The 19,839-nt window shown below is 35.8% G+C and overlaps 1 protein-coding gene across 5 annotated transcripts in view; it reads right to left on the bottom strand.

Moving 5' to 3' along the window:
• LOC106791598 (dystroglycan-like) overlaps window positions 1-19,839 on the bottom strand; it is a 49,806-nt gene that overhangs the window by 4,182 nt on the left and 25,785 nt on the right. For 4 of the 5 annotated variants that reach the window (XM_014757337.1, XM_014757336.1, XM_014757335.1 and 1 more), the window contains 13 exons: window positions 5,996-6,359; window positions 5,534-5,743; window positions 4,502-4,630; window positions 4,290-4,418; window positions 3,833-4,210; window positions 3,666-3,746; window positions 2,766-3,218; window positions 1,913-2,460; window positions 1,653-1,848; window positions 1,416-1,577; window positions 1,080-1,319; window positions 816-1,005; window positions 35-715 (listed from right to left, as the gene is read on the bottom strand). In XM_014757337.1, coding sequence (XP_014612823.1) covers window positions 35-715; window positions 816-1,005; window positions 1,080-1,319; window positions 1,416-1,577; window positions 1,653-1,848; window positions 1,913-2,460; window positions 2,766-3,218; window positions 3,666-3,746; window positions 3,833-4,210; window positions 4,290-4,418; window positions 4,502-4,630; window positions 5,534-5,743; window positions 5,996-6,307 — 3,709 coding nt within the window. In that variant the 5' untranslated portion in view covers window positions 6,308-6,359. The remainder of the gene's footprint in view (window positions 1-34; window positions 716-815; window positions 1,006-1,079; window positions 1,320-1,415; window positions 1,578-1,652; window positions 1,849-1,912; window positions 2,461-2,765; window positions 3,219-3,665; window positions 3,747-3,832; window positions 4,211-4,289; window positions 4,419-4,501; window positions 4,631-5,533; window positions 5,744-5,995; window positions 6,360-19,839) is intronic. The other variant, XM_014757339.1, reaches the window with a different exon arrangement.

Below are 19,839 nucleotides of genomic sequence, written 5' to 3'. Positions count from 1 at the left end.
AATAAAAAGTAGAATTTGTTAACTTAACGTGTACCTGGATCTGGTTTCTCATCGAGCTCGTCTTGAAATATTACGGGTATTCCTTTGCTACGAAAACTCTGTCGCTCGTCGTCCTGTTCGCTAACGCTCATCTTCCCGCTGCGTCTTCGTTTGTAAAGTATGCAAGCTATGACACCAGCGAAAATGAGCATAGCTGCTACTATTATTGCAGGAAGAACGAAGGTGATGAGATAATCATCGTGAAATGCTCCGACAGAAGTGGAATCGTCGACGGGTGGAACGTTACCATCCGGAGAATGAACGCCCGTCAATTCACCGCGACATATTCCCATTGGTATTACGGTTATTTGCTTAACCGGAAACTTTGCACCCATCACGTCCAAGACCTCGTCTGTCACCGATCTCCTATCATTGTCACTTTTTACTAATACCGCTCGTAATCTACCAACTTCTTCGTGAGCGCAATAAGTTGTTGGTAATGTTCTATTGTGCCACGTAATGACGGTACTGCCGTTCGAAATGCTGTGCAATGAGATAGCACTGGTATCACGATCGTTGTACAAGTCGCGTAATTTTTCTATAAAATCACGTTTTTGCATTGCTGAATGAGCAAATGACTCGTATGGTATATCCAGAGTCATCGAAAACTCAACCGTATGCGCCATGGGGGGAGCTGGATGTACGACAACTACTAAACCATCTGTAGCACTAGCACCTGGAATCAATCAAAATCGCGAGCCAAGTTTAATGAATTATTTTTTATTTTCGATTCCTTTCATCCTTCGTTATTATATACATTTAATATTTCTAATTACCTTCTCTATCTGTCACGACCAATTGATATTCCTTTCGACCTGCGTCATTTTGCAAAGGTACACCATAAAATTCTTGATTTTTACTATCAAATTGTAACCATTCGTTGGTTGGAATAGGTGTACGGTCAATCGTTAATAGAGACATTTTCATATTACGAGAAGATCCATCCTCTGCATCGAAGAATGTGTCCTGTAGAAATGTACAATAAATTCATTTTATTTAATATATATATATATTAAAAGAGATGGAAGAAATATACGTACTTCTGGGACTTTGAACACGAGCAACTGTCCTACGGTGGCATTGACATGATCCACTTGATTTCTTGGAACAGGAGGGAAGTTCACTTTGGGTTCTTCGGTATGAATTTTAGGTATTCCCGCCGATTGATTCATATCCTCGCATTGACCAATTCCTTGGAAAACGACACGCTTAACTCTTATTTCGGATGCCAAAGCTCCTCTCAATAAGGGACTAGGGTCGCCATCCTTATCGATTAAAATCTATAAAGACAGAGGAGAATAGTAATATAATATTCGAGATGCCAATAAAGAATTGAATTGCCGTTATATTTTGTATAAAATATCTCTGATACATACGCGTAACAGTTCATTTATATGATCTTTGGGACACTCGCTACTCCGGGGGAAGGTGTCGTTCATCCAAGTGAAAATAGCTTGATCGTGATCAATGTCGATTGCTCGTACCGTTATATATTGTGGATCTGCGTCGCCGTACAATTCAGCCAAACTTCCGATTACCTTAAATAACAAATTAACAGTTAAATCGTTTTGTACATTAGTATAAATAGAAAATATTGTCTATCATATTAATACCTGTAATTCCCAATCAACGTCGGTTGGAAAACGATTGCGCTTATCTATTTTCAGATAAATACTAAATTCATGATTGACGATGCGACTTAATCTGTGCTGTTGAACGTGAACATCTAAAATGTCGGAAATATTTAGTCCGCCGCTATCTGTGGCCACCAATTCATATGTCCATGTAGAAATGTCGTTTTCTAGAGGTCTGTATCAACGAAATTATTGAAATAATGTGAAGTTTGATCAAATTCTAGTAATCGTGTACTTACAGTCCATAGACTTCTTGAGTACGAGGATTGAATTGAAGCCAGTTGGTAGGTTTGATCGGTACACCTTGCAGATATAGACTCAATTTGAGATCTCTCGTATTTCCATCCTCGGTATCACTGAAGGTGTCAGCAGGTATAACGTAACTTAATGGTTTGCCAGCAACGACTCGAAGTTTCTTCAACCTTCTGTCCTTTTTGGGTGGTAAATTGTTAACCGGAAGTAGAATATTCTCTGTTGTTGGTGGTATCGTAAAGATCGTAGTCGGTTGAGGCGTCGTAGTGGTGGTAGTAGCGCTAGTAGTAGTAGAAGTAGCAGTAGTAGTAGTAGTAGTATTAGCAGCAGCAGCAACGGCAGAAACAGTGGATGATGTACTCGTAGTCGTTGGTGTTGCATGTATTTCTAATGTTGTGTTAATAGTAGAAGATACCGTAGCAGGTTGCGTGGGTGGGATAGTTGTAGGGACACTTGTACTACTAACAGTAGTAGATGACGTAATCGGGGTCGTTGTTGGTTGGTGCGTTGCAGGTACTGTCGTTCCATACGTGGGCTAAGTAGAAATCGAATAAATGTAATAGGGTGATAGAATAATAGAGTATACTTTAAATTGATAAACCTTGATCAATTTCCTCAATAGAGCAATAATAGATAAAGAAAAATGATATAATTTCTTTTGAAAACTCGAAACTATTTTACACCTGACGACGACGACGACGACGATGACGACGACGACGACGACGTAATGCGAGTAAGCAGGAAATTTGTGAATATTTGATGCAGACGAGGCAGTAATCGAAATAGGAGTTGAAAATGGACTATCATACAAATGTAAAGCATGAAGCGTAGAAGCATTACCTCTTCGAACGTAACGTTAGCAAGAACAGTGGTAACTTCTGTTTCTGCTTTTCCGGTAGCGCTGCTTGAAGCAGCTGTTGTATTAAATTGAAGCGTAGTAATCGATGATAGAGTGGTAGTGATTTCGGGAGATATTGTGGGTAACAGGGTAACGGATTCCACGTCCACGCGTTCTGTATTTTCTCCGGACTCTTCCAGGATATCCACCTTGGTAGATTCTGTTGATGGAACGACGGTGCTCGAAGTGGTAGTTATTGTTGTATCTGCTATTGTACTTGTCGTGGTCATGCTAGTTGTAGTTGTAGTAGTAGTAGTAGTAGTTGTTGTAGTATTCGGAGTAGTAGTTGTACTCGTGGGCATTGTCGTAGCTTGAGTCGTTGTAGTTGAAGTAGTCGTAGTTGGCATGGTTGTGGTTGTTGTAGTTGATGACGGTGTAATTTGGGTGGTTGTTGTCTGCGAAATCGTTAGTAGATGCGACGTAAGGCACGAAAAACTTTGTTAGTTACATTAGAGGGAAAGCGCGAAAGTGTATGCTAAAATACTTAAATAAGATATCTCGTTGCAAAATATAGACATATGCTATATGCTCGAGTCTTAATTATAATATTAACCTACATCGTCAGAGTGTGTCTATCGAGATAGCTTAGCTACTGTACTGTGCGACAATACTGTACACGATCACTTGAACTATCTTCTATGTGAGAGACGTAAAAAAAAAAAAAAAAACATTTTTAAGCACGGTGATCCCTTGAAAGCAATGGCACAGCAAATGAGCGTAGACGAGAAATGAGAATTTTCGATAAAGGTCTAATCTAGCGACACATTTTACACATTTGTAAATGAGCTATTTTTTTGTTTTTTTTTTTTTCAAATAAATTGATTTTCCGGGACAATACTTACGGTAGAAGAAACACCTAACGAGGCGTTAGATTCTCGATCGAGATACGGGATGATTTCTCGTTCGTCAACTTCTTCTTCGTTCTGTTAACAAACGAGAGCATTGAAACATTTAATCGATCAACGATTAGCATTATTCAAAAGTATAGATTTATTAATTCGTTTCGTACGCCCAAATCTAATGTTTCTTCTCCATGATGATGTCTATGTGGATGTTCCAACAATTCGGTGTTTCCTCTCGAGTTAGCATTTGGCACAAACAAAGTTGGCTGCAAGGGTGATTCCGTGATCGCTTCGTTATCGTCACCACCATCCTCGTCTTCCCCATACTCGTCATCGTCGTAATCGTAACCTTCGTAATCGTCCGTTTCAAAATCACCAGATCCGACTTCTCTACGGTTTCTAGATAGAGAAGTCGAGTCAGTCTTAACGCGCCACAATAGTACTGGAAGTTGAAGAACTTCCGCTAGGGTCCCATCTTTCGCCTGATCTCGCAATTGTTTAACCAAATCCGTTTGATGCCTCCATAAATGACCGTCGCACCCAACCTGAAGCAAAAGTCGAAACACGCTGTGTCGTTTTACGAGATCTTACTTTTGATGATCGTTATGACTAACTAAACTTTACCTGCCATTGGATAGTCGTTAGATGTTTCTCGGTGCGATATTTAACGTTCCCAGGCCCACTAAATATAACCAGAGAATCAGGATTCGTGTTCTCGAGTTTGCCACTTTGTGGATGCATTGAAAATGCGCTCTAAAGAAAAATAATATCGTTCAATCTTTAGAAAACAACCGATTAATAAGAGTTTCACGACGCGTTGTTGGGAGAATACTAACGTTGTGAAGTCCCAAAAATCCAGCAAGGTTCTCGATCGCATTTACTTTAACGGACGGTGTGAGATTCTCAAACTTGACATCCAACAAAATCGTTAGCAACGTCTGGTCTTCTCCTTCTTTACAGTGAGTCTAAAATAAGAAATAATCGTTTTAATATGCTCGCATTGTAAGCCTTTCGTTTATACGACCCTTGCAAATGAAACCTAAAGAATTAGGGTCGTTGGACACTTGTGAAAGCTTACTCGTAAGTTGCTGACGCATGACAATATCAATTGGCATCAATCAGTTACACCGTCTACGAAACTAATTCCTTCACGAGATTTAAATGTAGCAATATCTCGTCGTTGCAATGGAACGACGGAATATACATTTTAGTACGATAATATTGACACTCGATATCCCATAGAGTATTGTGCGAGCATGCGTATCGGTAGCTAGATAGCGATAAATTAACAAAGAACATTTGTACATTTAAAAAAAACTACCTTGTATTTTACATCACATTTTCCTATCAAATAATTGCCTTTGTTATTTGTCATCAGTTTATTTTTATTTCATAATTTCATCGTCTCTGGCATAATTTCTATAGGGCAAATTGAACAGTACAAATAACATATCAAGTTCTTCAGTGGCGTTTCAGTTATTTTAATGGCGCGTTGGTAAACATAATAGTTAACATAAATGAAGGTAATCGAGCTGTAAAGTTCACTTACATCAGTGTCCGTCCAAGTTTAATGATAGCATTAATTGAAACGATCAAAAGGAGAAGTATCGTGGGCGAATTTGCCTTAAAAGCATATCATTATCTTTCGTTCGGCTTCAAAACTTGACCTAGAAACTCGCGGATAGGTACCTGTTGTGGTAGCTGGACGTAAAACGCTTGAAACGTTGCCAAGAAAATGTTTTCGAGCAACCACGTGGAGTGTTCGACACGTAGAGTGTTCGACACGTAGAGTGCTCGACACGTAGTTAACATCAGAAAAGACTAAAGAACGAGAGAGAAAAATCTGTAAAACCAATGTCAATTATTACCTTGCCATCTTTATGCTTAACTTCCTCGCGTTTTTCCGGGACAACCTGAACGACGAAAGTGTCCTTGGCGTTGTCGCCGTATTTTCCAATAGCCTTGACGATTAAATGATGATTGCCGACGTCCTTCTTCGATGGAACACCAAGAAGAGTGGAAGCAGCATCGTCCCAGTACAACCAACGGGGCAACCTTTCTCCATTTGCCTCGTGTATCTAAACACGTGACAATTCGATGGAATATTTCTTTGCTAAAGTAGAATCAAGTATGCGTGGTAAACAAAAGGGGACCTCAAATTGGATCGCAAACGGTGGATCTTTCAAGTTAAATAGTTGGATAAGTAAACTTTTGAACTCGTTGAACGGTATCCTGAATCGGTGTTCAAGAGTGTCTTTGGCATTTGTCCAGGAAGATAGGAAGTGAAACGGAAAGATATGATGTAAGAGTGGTGATACGAGTCCACTCACCTCGTAACGATCTACGCTACCATCGAAAGCTTGTCTCGTGATCCTTAACTTGAAAACGTGACCCACTGGAACAACAACATCCGGGATATTCCATAATCTCTCGACCCGATGATGTTTCTTTGTAGTATCTTTTGCCAATTTTTTATCCCGTTCTATCGCGTTTCTACTATTATCTTCAATGTGTCTCTCGATCGAAGGAGTACTGCTTGTTTCCTCGCCGACATCGTCGAAGACAAGGTCGTCCTCTTGCAAGGTAAATCCCAGCACTAGAGGTAGGATGACCAGGTACGTCAAGATATGAGGCTTCTTCATTTTCAGGGGGAGAATCTTCAGGCTCGCTTTATCATACCATGCTGCTACACTTCTGTAAAATGTATTTTTTTCAATTAGTACACGATCGAGTAATACTAGTTTAAGATCTTAACCTCTCATAAATAATACACATCCCTATCAAGAACTTATGCATAAGTTTGATAGTTAGACGAAGGATTGAATTAATAATAAGAATATATCGTATCGTTAGGTTTGATTTCGTTTCGTTTTTAGATCTCTATAAAAGTAGAACTTTGCAATATATATTGCATTACGTTTTCGGTTAGGAATGTCGACGAGAATCATTTTGTTATACGAGATACTTGTACATATGCATCGTCGAATGAACACAGACATCGTTGTGTCATTTGTCCCTATGAGTAAGAGTCTTTATGCGAATGGAATATCAAAGATGATGATGATGTCATTGGACGTGTTCATTCGGTAAATTAAATTTTATACAAAATCGTGTCAATTTGCGATAAATGTATACAGATAATGGCAATACGTGGAAATAAGATAGTACCCAGTAATTTGCGAAGCATTTAAATAAATAAACATCTTTCTTTCATTCATCAATCGAGTTATTAATGAAGATTTTAACGTCCTAACAACACGTTCTTCTCGTAAAACGATCAAGGCAACACGTGGCGAACATTGCTAGTGACGATCCTTCTTTTCGCTAGGTTACGCGAATAGAATATAAAATTAATAGGATGTCTCCTAGCATCAGACTTGAAGGCGCCTAACGGAAGTATTCGCTAGAGTTAAACGATCGATAATGTACTATGAACATAATCGATAAGACTAACAACATTTTATCCTTGCACTATGCTTCTTATATCGCCTCTTTGTATCTAAGATTTCTGTATAAAGAGAGACACGTATTTGCAAGAGTTCATAGAGCAACAATCAAGAACAACGTTCTTCATACGGTTATCCCTAATTTTTCATGCCAATTAAACGCCAATAACCCTTTGCATACATTTTCTTAATATTTATCATCCATATATTATCTATACCTACTCTCTTTTCTATCTTCAAATGCTTACAACTTGTTATTTTTATCAAAGATTTCTTTTAAATTCTAATGCTTCCAATTTAAAGTTTCACTTCGAGCTATATTATTCTATTTTATTTATACGAGTAGGTATAGCTATCAAATTAGAGATCATGCGGTTATTCTGCAGAGAATATTTGACCTACGTTTCAATAGACTATCTATCTATCTATCTATATATCTATCTGTCTATCTGTCCTTTTGTCTATTCGCAATCATCATAATCGACGTTAAGCTGTGTCAAAGTTGGTGTAAATCAGGGTGGTGATCGGTAAGCACGCGCTACCGATCAAGCGCAATTAAATTTGATATACGATCGTTGAAAAACCAATGACGAATAATTCGAGCTCACAATTAGATCACAACATATATAGAAATATTTTGAAAAATCGTTCGCGATATTATCAACGAAAATTTTCTAAAAAGCTGATAACTTCTACAAATTTTCTAAAAAGCTGATACTGTTTCTCGCTAACTAATGCGAGTCGAAAGATACGTCAAACATGCAGCACATTTCAAGGAAAAATCATTTCATATCGCGTTAGTCAGATTTATAAATAATATTTTGCATGCGAGAAACGAAATTGCAAAAATTGCTTTTCGTATCTGCAACCGCAAACTAATATGTATAATGTTTCGTGCACAATGCAAACATTAGGATATTTACCAACGATTGTGGATTTTCTCTTTACCCAAAGGGTGGGAGCACCGCCACCCGTCCATCCCCTCTTCGCTCCCTCTCCCTCTTGATCGTGCGTATATCCGTTTATGTAGTATACGTTTAGAAAGACAGGTCTGATTTTGAAGGGTGGTTCGAGTGAGGCTCGAATATCGAAATGAAAATTTTTGACGGACAATTATGACGGGCTTGAGGAAGACAATGCAAAATCCGGAATATAATTGATTATTGTTTTCTCCAAATCATTGGAACACGTTTGCGATATTTGCAAAGGAATTGATTTTCTGATAGCGATTAATGAAACGAAAAAAAAAGAGACGAGGAAAAAGTCGATGTCTCGATGGGATTCGAGCTAAAGATTTGCATGATACCTCCCCCATGAAAAAACGGGAGATGAGAAATTAATCCCCTTTCCCCCCATTAAATCAGTTCCGACGTTGCCGATGATTTTTCAACGAGGAAACTCGTATTTATCAACGTAGACGTATACGTGTTACCGCTAAATGGCAGAAATCAGTTTTATTCTGCAGATTATCTAGGTAATGTAGAGATTAATTATGGTGATCCGTTAAAGTGCGAAATTAAGAGTTTTCCGCATTTTAATTAAGTAATGTGCCCATTTTTCGAGGGCTTATTCATTTTCTAGATATCATACGCCTTTTATCTCTCAATGTTTCATCAAAAAATCTTCGAAATCATGATTTGCTATATATCGAAAGTAACATTTTTTTTGTCTGAATTTGTTCGGTATAATAGCTAATATCGCATTTAATCGAACGCACAATGCACCGTTTTGTTCGACCGTGAATCAAGACCGGTCGAAAGGAAAAAAAAAATGTCAGAGATTTCACGCTAACAGTTATTTCTGAGAGTTACAAACACTGACGTCAGCCTTGTGGTATCTAATCGAGACGAATGAATGTTTAAAAAGAGTCTCTACCACCACCGGCAGAGCTGCAAGCATCGTTTCTCCCTAAGGATCTAAATTTAAAGTGACCCCAAGGCGTCCCGCCATTGCCTTTTTAAAATCTTTGCGTTTCCGTTCCCGGCGACAAATGTTTCACGATATTATATCCGATTCGACAAATTTATTCACGAACCGAGAATGATGATGAATCTTTCCTTTTTTTTTTTTTTTTTACGTAAAAATACGCAAACTGTATGATACGATTTTCGTTCGATTATCCCCCCCCCCAAAAAAAAATGCATTTCAAATTGCGACGACACGCAGCCACTTCTTGAACGACCCGTTTCGATATTGATCGAATCCTCTGTTGTATCGGTTTAACCGAGCACTACAAACTTAAATAACCATTATCCTTTCAAAGTTATAAAAATATAAGACGATCAGTCCGAACGATATTCTTGTCCATAACGTTAAAAAGAGGAATGGTCGTAGTTAGAAGAGAGAGAGAGAGAGAGAGAGAGTGATAGATCGGAAAGTAGTAAAGTTTGTAGGAGAATTTTATTGCCAATCGTATACTTTGCTCCTCGTTAAAAGTCTACTTACTACTATCTCCGATGATTGGGAGAGGAAAGGGGGAAAAAAACAGACGAACGGAAGGGCAGAGAATTCCTAACGCGTCGATGAACGGGGACTCAACGTGATAATCATAATTCGATTGAAATAATTTAACTGAAACTTTCTGTGCCGATTCACTTACGCAGCAATGATCGAACCTAATTATTTCATTTTCTCCTAGACGACTATCTATTCCAATAATTTATACCAAACGGAAATAGGAAACTTCTGAAAAGTGCAAATTTTACGAAGGATTTAAGTATACGTTTATATACTTACATTATATCTTATATTTATAAAAATGACTCGATCGATATCCTTTCTAATGTTTAATCACTTTGTTCGTCATTCAATTTATTGATTTTAATCGATATTATCGCTTATCGTGATATCGTTAAATAATTACAATAATATATTATATTATTATTTTCACGAGAAAGGGGAAAGCATTTGTCCGATAAGGCATTAGAAATTAGGTTTGTTTTTTTATCGCGTCAGTTTGACGCCTCCTTTTACGAAATTTTCATGTCTCTCTGTGGACGGTATTTAATGCATTGTGCACGCACTGTGTACATAAAGGAACGTTTGCTCGGTCTTTGGCTTAACATATGTTACCGCAAACGAGCTGTAAAAATAGATATACATATATATACATATATATGTCTCTCTCTAGCGAGATTCTTGGAAAAATTGTTGACAACCGTACGGATATAATCGTGAAAAAGAAATAATACTCATCATCTTGAAAGATCCGTTTGCATATTATGTTGGTTGGAAAGAAGTTGTAAATTAATAAAAAGAAAAATTACGACTATTAAAGATATTATTTATCGTATTAAAAGAAAACTGCAAGAGAAAGAGATGTACGACTCTTTCGTATTAAAAAGGAGATTATGTATTATATTATATATTAAGTTTAAAAAAAATATAATTGCCCCTTTGGCTTCTAGCGTAACGAGATTATCGTATCCTTTTTTTCTTTTTTACACCTTTAATGTCCTCCTAAGCTCTGTTTTTTTTTAGTTCACAAAATTACGCGAATTCCTGGAGTAAACCTGATCCAACCTTAATCTGAGTACGAGTGCTTCGGCAACGCCGGCTTTTTCAGCACCCCTTATCCCATTTTCTTTCAACACGACCATGCGTCATCCGGAAAAAGAAGACAAGACGAGAGAGAGAGAGAGAGAGAGAGAGAGAGAGAGAGAGAGAGAGAGAGAGAGAGAGAGAGAGAAAGAAAGATAAAAAACGTGAAAATAAGGTCAGACGAGGACTTGCATTAAAAATGTCAGAAGATTTAAACCTTGTTGAAGGTGGTTAACGTTTTGTCAGGTATCCTTTTCCCGCGTGAAATTCCCAACAAGGAAAGAAGGAAGGACAAAAGCAAAGTAAAGGTTCAAAGACGTTCTCTAGGGATCAGGGAAGGTTTAAATGTAAGTGCGATATCCCGAGGGCTAGGAGTCGAAAGTTTTCTTCTCTTTTATATATCCCTACTCTCGGAGAATGTGATTTTAGATCGAACTTTTCATTCGTTCTTACTTTTCCTGTCAAAATAGAACTCTGTTTTATAACCGACCGACAACCGACTCTTATTTTTATATTGCTATAGCGATATTTGTCCGCATTAACCACGGATGCATCTTGGTAAATGAATGTATCATAAATTGTCATAAATGATAGAACCTAATACTAGAAAATTATATTTTTAAAGGTGTCTATATAGAGATAACATATTCAAATATAACGTTTTCGTAAGTTAATTTGTATATAAAAGCATTTGATATTATATAGTTACAATGTCCGGATTCTAAAGATTGACCATAACGTATAGGTATAGTTAATACACAGAAGAGAAATATCGTTGTTTAGTACGAATCCGTTTTGATGCATAAGATTAAATAAAATTACGAGCAGATTTAATAAAGCTCAGGAATATTTAGTCGGTACACAAAGTTTGACTTGCTCGTCTCTGGGGCGAATGAAATTCTTCTAGTTCTTCCACTCACTTTTACATTAGCATAAAGAGTTTAACGTAAAAGAGAACTGTGAGTGGTATCGTATCGTCCTTACAAACAATGAAAAACGCTTGAAAAGTTTTCAATAGTGTTAGAGAGAGAGAGAGAGAGAGAGGTCGTTTTTCGTTTCTTCAATGGGATCTTTCGAATTGTAAATACTATTTCAACCGGTCGTAAAGTTACAAGGGATTTTTATTTTATTATGGATTATACCAGTCGTTGTTTTATTGCCGCGTTGTTAAGTAAAATCACTATACGATTAAATAAAATACTTGAATAATAGTCTTCCAGGAGACATAAAATAAATGCACGCCATTGTCAAGAGAATCCAGTTTCATTTGACTTAAGCGTATGACAAACTTTTCAGCCAACTGCGATGAAATAAATGTTAAAATTAGTATAAAAAGTGTTATAAAACCGAAGTAAAGTAGATTTAACGAAAGAGAAATAGAGCTTCACCGAAAACGCGATGAGAAAATATTAGAAAACGAATGATAAAAGCGAAGAGTAGTATCAAAGAATACTACAATACGGTGGAAATTCGTATTGCTCTTGTTTAAAAACGAAAACTAATAAGAGACTTCTTTTAAAAAAGAAACCTAAAGATGGTGGTGTACCAAGTAATGGCTTTTTTGCCCGAGCAAGTATATTTTTACGACCGACCTGGAAATAAAAAAAAGAGAAGAAGGCCTCTCTCGTTGACATCGTTAAATTTGCAATCTAAAAAAGAAGTGAAAAGTAAAACGTTATTTACCAATAACGAATACAAATTACATATTCGACAGGTGAATTCTCGTGAAAAAATATACACGGCAGAGATATTTCATAACGTATCACGTTTGAAAAAATAAACAGCACATCGTTAAATCTTAATCGTGTAATTTGTACAATTTTTGTTCAAAACCACTTATACAATAATTATCTTCGAACACATGTAATTTGCATAAACTAACGCAGTGCATTACTGGCTTTAATGTACATGCATATTAAACGCGGCTTAATATTTAACGTTAATATTTGTAACGTTAAATACTACTAACAATAAGACGATATTTGTAAAAGCTCGTCGTCGCTCGTCAAAACATCAATAAAATTTATTAATCACGCGAATGGTGAATTTCGGTCAGCCCCATTGATTAGGTTGCTTCTGTTAATAAAAAGATCGCGTGTTTTCGCGTAATCGCGCTTTAACCTATATATCGGTTGACCCCTATACGTGCGATTCTATATTTCTCGATGAAACTCGGATAGAAACTTTAAAGCGGTATTGATCAAAATAAATTTCATTTCAACTTGTTGTTGAGAATACCCGGTTTTTTATGTTTAACAATTGGTTGGTCATTACTTTTTTCAATCTTTTTTAATATCAGAATCATTTTAATACCTAATTAAATAACAATAATACAGAGTACATTTGTTTAAGAATTATATATCAATTAACACTTATGTTAGCCAATCGGGTGGGGAGATCTCCCCATTTTGAAGTAAATCACTTGTTGATCAATCAGGGAGTTTCCTCACTTTTACATTAATGACTTTCATTTTGTTTTCTTTTAATGTTGTTATCAATCAGTCTTGAGCTGTAGTTTTTCGCAATTCATTGTAATACTATTCTGCTTTTTTACAATTTGTACATTCAAATAAATTTTAAATATTTTTTCTCTTTCGAGTAATGAATATTAATCTGCGTTACGTGCAAAAAATGAGCGATGTGCAAAGTAACAGTTGACTGTGGAATGTGCGCTTAACTAACTATAAGTATAATATTAATACACTTGAAATATTAAATAATTTCGATTTGGATATTATATTAGATAGAAATTTTCAATTCAAAGTCATCACTGGCCACCGAGGAATTTTAAAACAAATGTATTTCAGTTTAAACAATCTAAAAATATTAGTAGAATATATTAGGAGTGTTCGATATAGCTTAAATGATTGATAATTAATCGAAAGAAACGTTAATTGTAGTTTAAAAGCACGGAATATCAATTCGATGTACTGTCCTTTTCGAAATCCAATAGTAAACTGACTCATTGTCAACTATGAGAGTTCTTTTATTGATTATTGTTTATATGACTTGTAAAAGAATAAATTCGATTTATTAGAAATATTATTTTCATTATACATATGGACCGTTTATTTATAAAGTTGTGCAAGTCTATTTTTTGTTTTTTCAATACAATAATAATTTTTGGTTTCATAAAGAATAATAAGTCAGTTTACGAAGAGAAGATTACATCGAATTTAAACACTGTGCTTTTAAGCTACAATATAAATTTCCTTAAATTAATGAACAATCAGTTAAGTTACTAATAGAATTTCGATCAACTATGCGATTTGTTTTTCTTTCCCTCTCTTTTCATGTTGTTTCATAAAATTTTATCGTTGCCATCGCTTAAGAAGTTTCACTTGAAAAGAAAGTTAAAAAAATACAAAATAATATAACAAAAACAAACATATAACCGAATATAAACGTGGTGAAACGTTATTATTTCTGCATGAGTTATCGCTTACAGCTCGTCGATGTATCAAAATCATGCGTAAGCATCGACCGAACAAATAAATCTCCAGACGTGAATACTCGCTGTATGTTTATTTTTGAAAAAAAGAAACGAAAAAATAAAGAAAAAAAGTGGTCTTGAACGATACCACCATTTCAATGAAATTTGATTAAACAATTAATAGTTAAACAAATTGTAGCCTTCATACATATTCATATAAGAAAGAAAGCGAGCCGATTAACGAGAAGAAATATAATTAGTACTTCCTTTTCCCATATTCGATAGGTCGGCACCGTTGTCGGTCGTTTTTGTAATGTCAACCCCTGTGCTTGACTCAATAGAAATTTACAATACGAACGTGGCAGCCTTGTTGATGATTCATTTCGAATCTAAATATATATAAAGTCAAACGTGTGTATGCGTACTTGTATACGCTATAGACTAAAAAGTGTTCGCAACCGGTATAGAAATGGCTGCAGTGTTCCTCTCATTTCTTTCGATAAAAGCCCTACCCTTGAGGCCATTCGAAATTCTAAAACAATACCCTTTAAAGGCACGCGTTTCGTACCTTCCGGAAGGGCCTATCGCGACGTGTGATGTACAAGGGTTCCTCTCAAAATGCTTCGTTATTTTCACTACGCGTTAATTTACCTTCGAGACGATATTGCCTTTGTTCCCTGTCTCTTAGTGTTGAACCTTCGTTTCGATGTCGTTTCGATGTCGATCGATAATTACATTCAACATTCGACGCATCTTGCAAGGTATATATATATACGTACCCATAATTATGAAAGTGAAGTCTAAGTCAAAATAAAAAAAACAAAATGAATTTAATAGTTATTTCACACAGCACATTATTTTCAATTAAATTAATTCAATGTAATTTGTCAAAAATGGACGTTAGATATCGGACGAAATATCGGACGAGAGTATAAAGGGTTAAATAGTTAAAGCGCAGTTTTTGTTTTCCCCGACGTTCTTCGATCTAGTCCAAAGAGGATTACGGTTAAACGATCAAAGCGAGTTATGATCGTTAGGTACAGGAAGTATTTCTAACTATGTTCCCTTAACAGATATTTCCTAAACACAAAATTAACCAACCAAATTCTCTTGGTACAAATTAATAGAGAACAATGAACGTATTGCTCGATTATACAGTTAATAATTTCTTAACGAGTTTCATCGGCAGGCCATTTTACTTGAGTATAATATCTAACGCGCGGCTCGTACAAATAACCGACACGGAAATCGTCGAGACGTTTCTTAATAGGAAAACGTTATACGCCTTTTGCATATCGCATTGCAACCGACTACAATTCCACTTGAATTCGTCACATTTATTATGCTCCCTCGCATATAATATAATCCTTTGGAAACTATTGTATTTTCAAGATTAATCGCATAATGCCAAGATTTATGTAATATCTACGTACATAAGTACCGAAATCATCCTCCGTAGATACTAAGGATATAGGAAACCTCGTTAGAGTTTAATTCGCGTAAAGTTTAATCAGCGTACCATACACAGGCACACACACACGCACATACCATGGTTAAATTCATCGTTAAGTTAGAAAATACGATACTTATTGCTTGACCGCAACGCGACGTTTCTATTATGGGATAGTCTTAGTTAGTATCTTGATTTATATTACGAGTCGCTCGGATGAAAAATATACAATATCGATATCTGACTGTTTATCGATCGTGTTTCGAATACGATTCGTCAAATAATCCTACAAATCGAGCATCAGTTTGTGACGATCAACTATTGTAATAGATGTAAGTAAGTAAGTCTTATGAATTTTTCTTCTCTTCTCGTCAAAGGAAATCTCACATGGAGAGATGGCATTGCACGAAACCAACTGACAACTGCACACCACCTCTCGACGTTTAATTAACTTGCACCACCAAGTTGGCCCGACTAATTAAGCTTACTCTGTAATTTACTATGGCCAAGTTTAATCGGCTTCCTCAGTCGGAAGGTACATCTTGATATATGAGCAACCATAGACTGCTATCGGTTAGAAACGTTGCATAGAGAAAAAATACCAAGGATTAGTACTATTATATATGTTATAGAGAAGGTCGGACCTTCAAGGATTGTAAACTTTTCCTAAGCAATGCCAAGCGGTTTTTGGCAACGTAGGAAACAGAAGAATTGTTACGGACTTTCCCAAGGCATTGTACATAATACATGTATCCTATAGAATATCAAATTACTATTTAAGCAATAATGTTAAAAAATGCGCGTTTAAAGAGACCGTCATTTTCAACGTTCGCATTTAAACTGATAATTTACAGGTGTACATAAACATTTATCCATAAGAAATGATTTATAAAGACAAATGTGAGATAGCCCAATAATGCAAACAGAGATCAAATAAAAAGACAACAATAAAGCTTAAGAAGGCAGTTAGCATCTTGTAATCAAGTATCGAACCCGTCTCTTACTCTCTCTATGAATATTTTTATATATTATTTATTAAAATGTATTACACACACATTTCCTTTCTTTCATACCAAACCTATCATCATCATCATCGAAATTCCTATTTTTCCTTTGTCAGATATTCCCTAAAAAGATTGATTAGAGAGAAGGAATCCTACATACCTGTTGTATGTTATTCAATATGATTCTGGAAAGAAAAATTGTATAAAATGATAACCGATAAATGAAAAACTAATTGATAAAGGTTGTAAAAGAGAGGTTAATTAGAAGAAAGCTAGTTAACTGAAAGTTAGTTAACTGAACTTTGTAGTGAACGCTAAAGACGTGTGTAGATACGTAGGACGTTGAGAAGAAATAGTAGTATCTGGGAAAAAGCCAGACGTCGTTCTCCCCATGAACATAAACCATGGAGGCGATGTAAAAACATAAATAGCGTTAAAGTAGGAGGATGGTTGGTAGTTGGTAACGCACAATAGATCCATTCAACGACTTTACGTTGAGCCACTAAACGTTCCTTATCGCTAATACCAAGTACACCCAGCGATATCTTGCGTTGACTGACTTGAGAGAACTTTCGAACGAGTTCGATGATAAGGTCCTAAAAATCCTTACACCAAATCTTAATGTCAAAAACGTAGAGTTTAACATTTGTTCTTATGTCATTTCAGGTTATTTCAGATTTTTTTTACCATTCGTTCTTCTTTCTCTTGATAATTTTATTCCATCGTTCTATTCTTTTTTCTTCGAGCAAAATATTAGAATGAAGCAAAAGTTCGTGCGTTCATTTGTATTAAAACTTTACTTTGAAACTGCATAATGTATTGTTTTTGTAAAATTTACTTTGGAAATATGCATTTAAAAACGCACCAACTTTTGCTTCATCCTAATAAAAGATAAGCGATTATCCTAAGAAGAGGTTATTACGCTTTATTCGATTAGATAAATAATCGTTAATTAATAAAACGAAGATGAGCCTTTAATCCGATAAATATTCGTTCGAACATATTACACCATCTTTCCATCTTTCGTTAATAAAAATATGAAAAGTGATCAACGTTAGATAATAAGAATATTATTGGTATCTTACGTAGAGAGAGAGAGAGAGAGAGAGAGAGAGAGAGAGAGAGAGAGAACATACACGGTCTAGAGATTGTACGCATGTTGTTGTCGTATAATTAGCGTAATTACACAGCAACGTATAATTGCCGTTTGATCGAGCCGAGCTACAACTAATTCCATAGGTTACACCGTGCTAGTTTTCATTTCTTTTTCTCTCTCTCTCTCTCTCTCTCTCTCTCTCTCTCTCGTTGAAAACGAATTTTCTTTTGCAAACTGCTTTCGAGTCTTTTATTAAGCGAATCTCCGAGGATCTCTCGTTCAACACCGAACGCGAGAAGATATTTATTTTACATAGAAGATTTTCTTAGTAGTAGAAAAGAAAAAGGAAAAACTCAATCGCAGCAAACCTGTAATAGAAAAAAATTACGAACTCTACTAAGCAAATATTTCCTTCTACTTTTGAATTTTGTAAAAACACTCTGATGTTAGATATATTAACATCGTTAATTCGTTTTATTCAAATATAATATTTCTATCGATGAGAAAAATAAAATAATTTGAAATTTTATTCTAATAAACGAATAATTAAAATACCTTTATTCCCTTTTCATTCCTTTTTTTATTCTATTAGAAATAGCAAGAAGATTTTCTAATTTCAATTTAATGAGAAAAGAAAGGAGTGGGTAGAAGAAAAGGTTCGTGGGCGGGTTCTGCGTGTGTTGCGCGAACTGCCTTGCTTTCTCGAAAGCCTCCTCTCGAGAGAGAAAGAAATTACACCGGTCTTTCTCTCTGATGTCCGCAGTTGCAGTCAATTAAGGACGCTGCTTCGCACTGTCGTCGTTTGATTTCTCTTCCGAGTTTCTGCATTTCATTAGAATTTACTCTTTTTCTTATCACGACCGATAGTAAGTACTTGCGTAATTATCGTACAAATGTTAAATGAATCGTTTTCCATTTTCCTAACCTGAAACTTCTTAATCTCGAGAATAGAAAAGAAAAAAAACTGAAGTAGAAAATTTGGAAGAATTGAAAAAGAAGATATTCCCAAACGGATGTAACGTCTTACACATTTCTTTTAGTATACAAGATGTCGAATTAGCTTTGCTGACAAAACGGTCGTTAAGCGTTGACTTTTAATGAGGTATGAACGAACGAACGATCTACCACCAAAGAAAAAAACAGAAATTCCGACAAATGGAACCACCATCGTGTCTTATTTGAGAAATAACATTTAGAAATTTTTCAAACTAATTTATCTCGCGAAACGAAAAGCTTCTACGTTTTCTCTACACCATTGTTGTTATAAGCTTAGCTTCTTTAACACTTTTATCGCTAGGTCATCAATTGGATGACAAGAGGGATAGGGTGGACTAGTCTTCCAGCATCTATGGATGACGTTCTTTTTATTCCTGTTAAATAGGATTTTAAATGAAAATTACGAAAGGAATCATTAATGGAGAATAAGTACTTACAATTAGAGAGACTCGGTAACGCTGATAACGCGACAGAATACATAGAAACGGTTAGCAGTTCGCGAAACAGAGACGGTTACAGTTCGAATTGCGAAACCAGTAATAAGACAATTAAACGAGAGTGAAATATTAGCTGTAAATGTTGTTTCATCAATCAGATTCAAGCCCTTTGCTCGTTGTTTGTCCAAACAGTGTACACTGTGAAAGGGTATTCTCAGTATAGGGCTAACTGATCTACCAATCGTATTAATACCATTTATTCCAAAAATTATTCGTTCTTTCTCTCGACGAATTGCGAAGACAAGTATATCGCAAAATAAAATGAAATAGATGGAATCGAGGAATAGAGTTATACGTCTATTTAAGGAAACAAGCAAGTTATTTATAAATAGTTAAAGTTCATACTGTGGAACAAGTATCTCGCTACGCTCCTGGATCGTTCGGTATCTCATAAGAAACATTGCCGGGTATATCCGTATACACGTGGGACGAAAGGATCGCGTAAAAGTGGGACGACCGTGTTACGTGTTTGAAGAACAGGACCATATATGCACCGACTACCACCCTGTGCATTACCATTCCTGCATGCATGCATGCTCGGAATACTCGCGAGGAAGAAAACCCGGTGAAATGTTCAACGAAGTCATGACCTTAATATTCAAATTTTACAATCGATCAAACAAATTTTATAAGAAATAAATAAATGAAGGATGATCTACCCAACGATGAAATACTTTAAGTTATTTTTTTACGTATTCCATCGTGAAGAAAA

Source organism: Polistes canadensis, unplaced genomic scaffold (genome assembly GCF_001313835.1).
Source record: "Polistes canadensis isolate GaletaPanama2010 unplaced genomic scaffold, ASM131383v1 scaffold_324, whole genome shotgun sequence".
NCBI classification, from domain to species: Eukaryota; Metazoa; Arthropoda; class Insecta; order Hymenoptera; family Vespidae; genus Polistes; species Polistes canadensis.
Note: the sequence above shows the minus strand (reverse complement) of the source record. Positions and strands in the feature narration are given on the sequence as shown.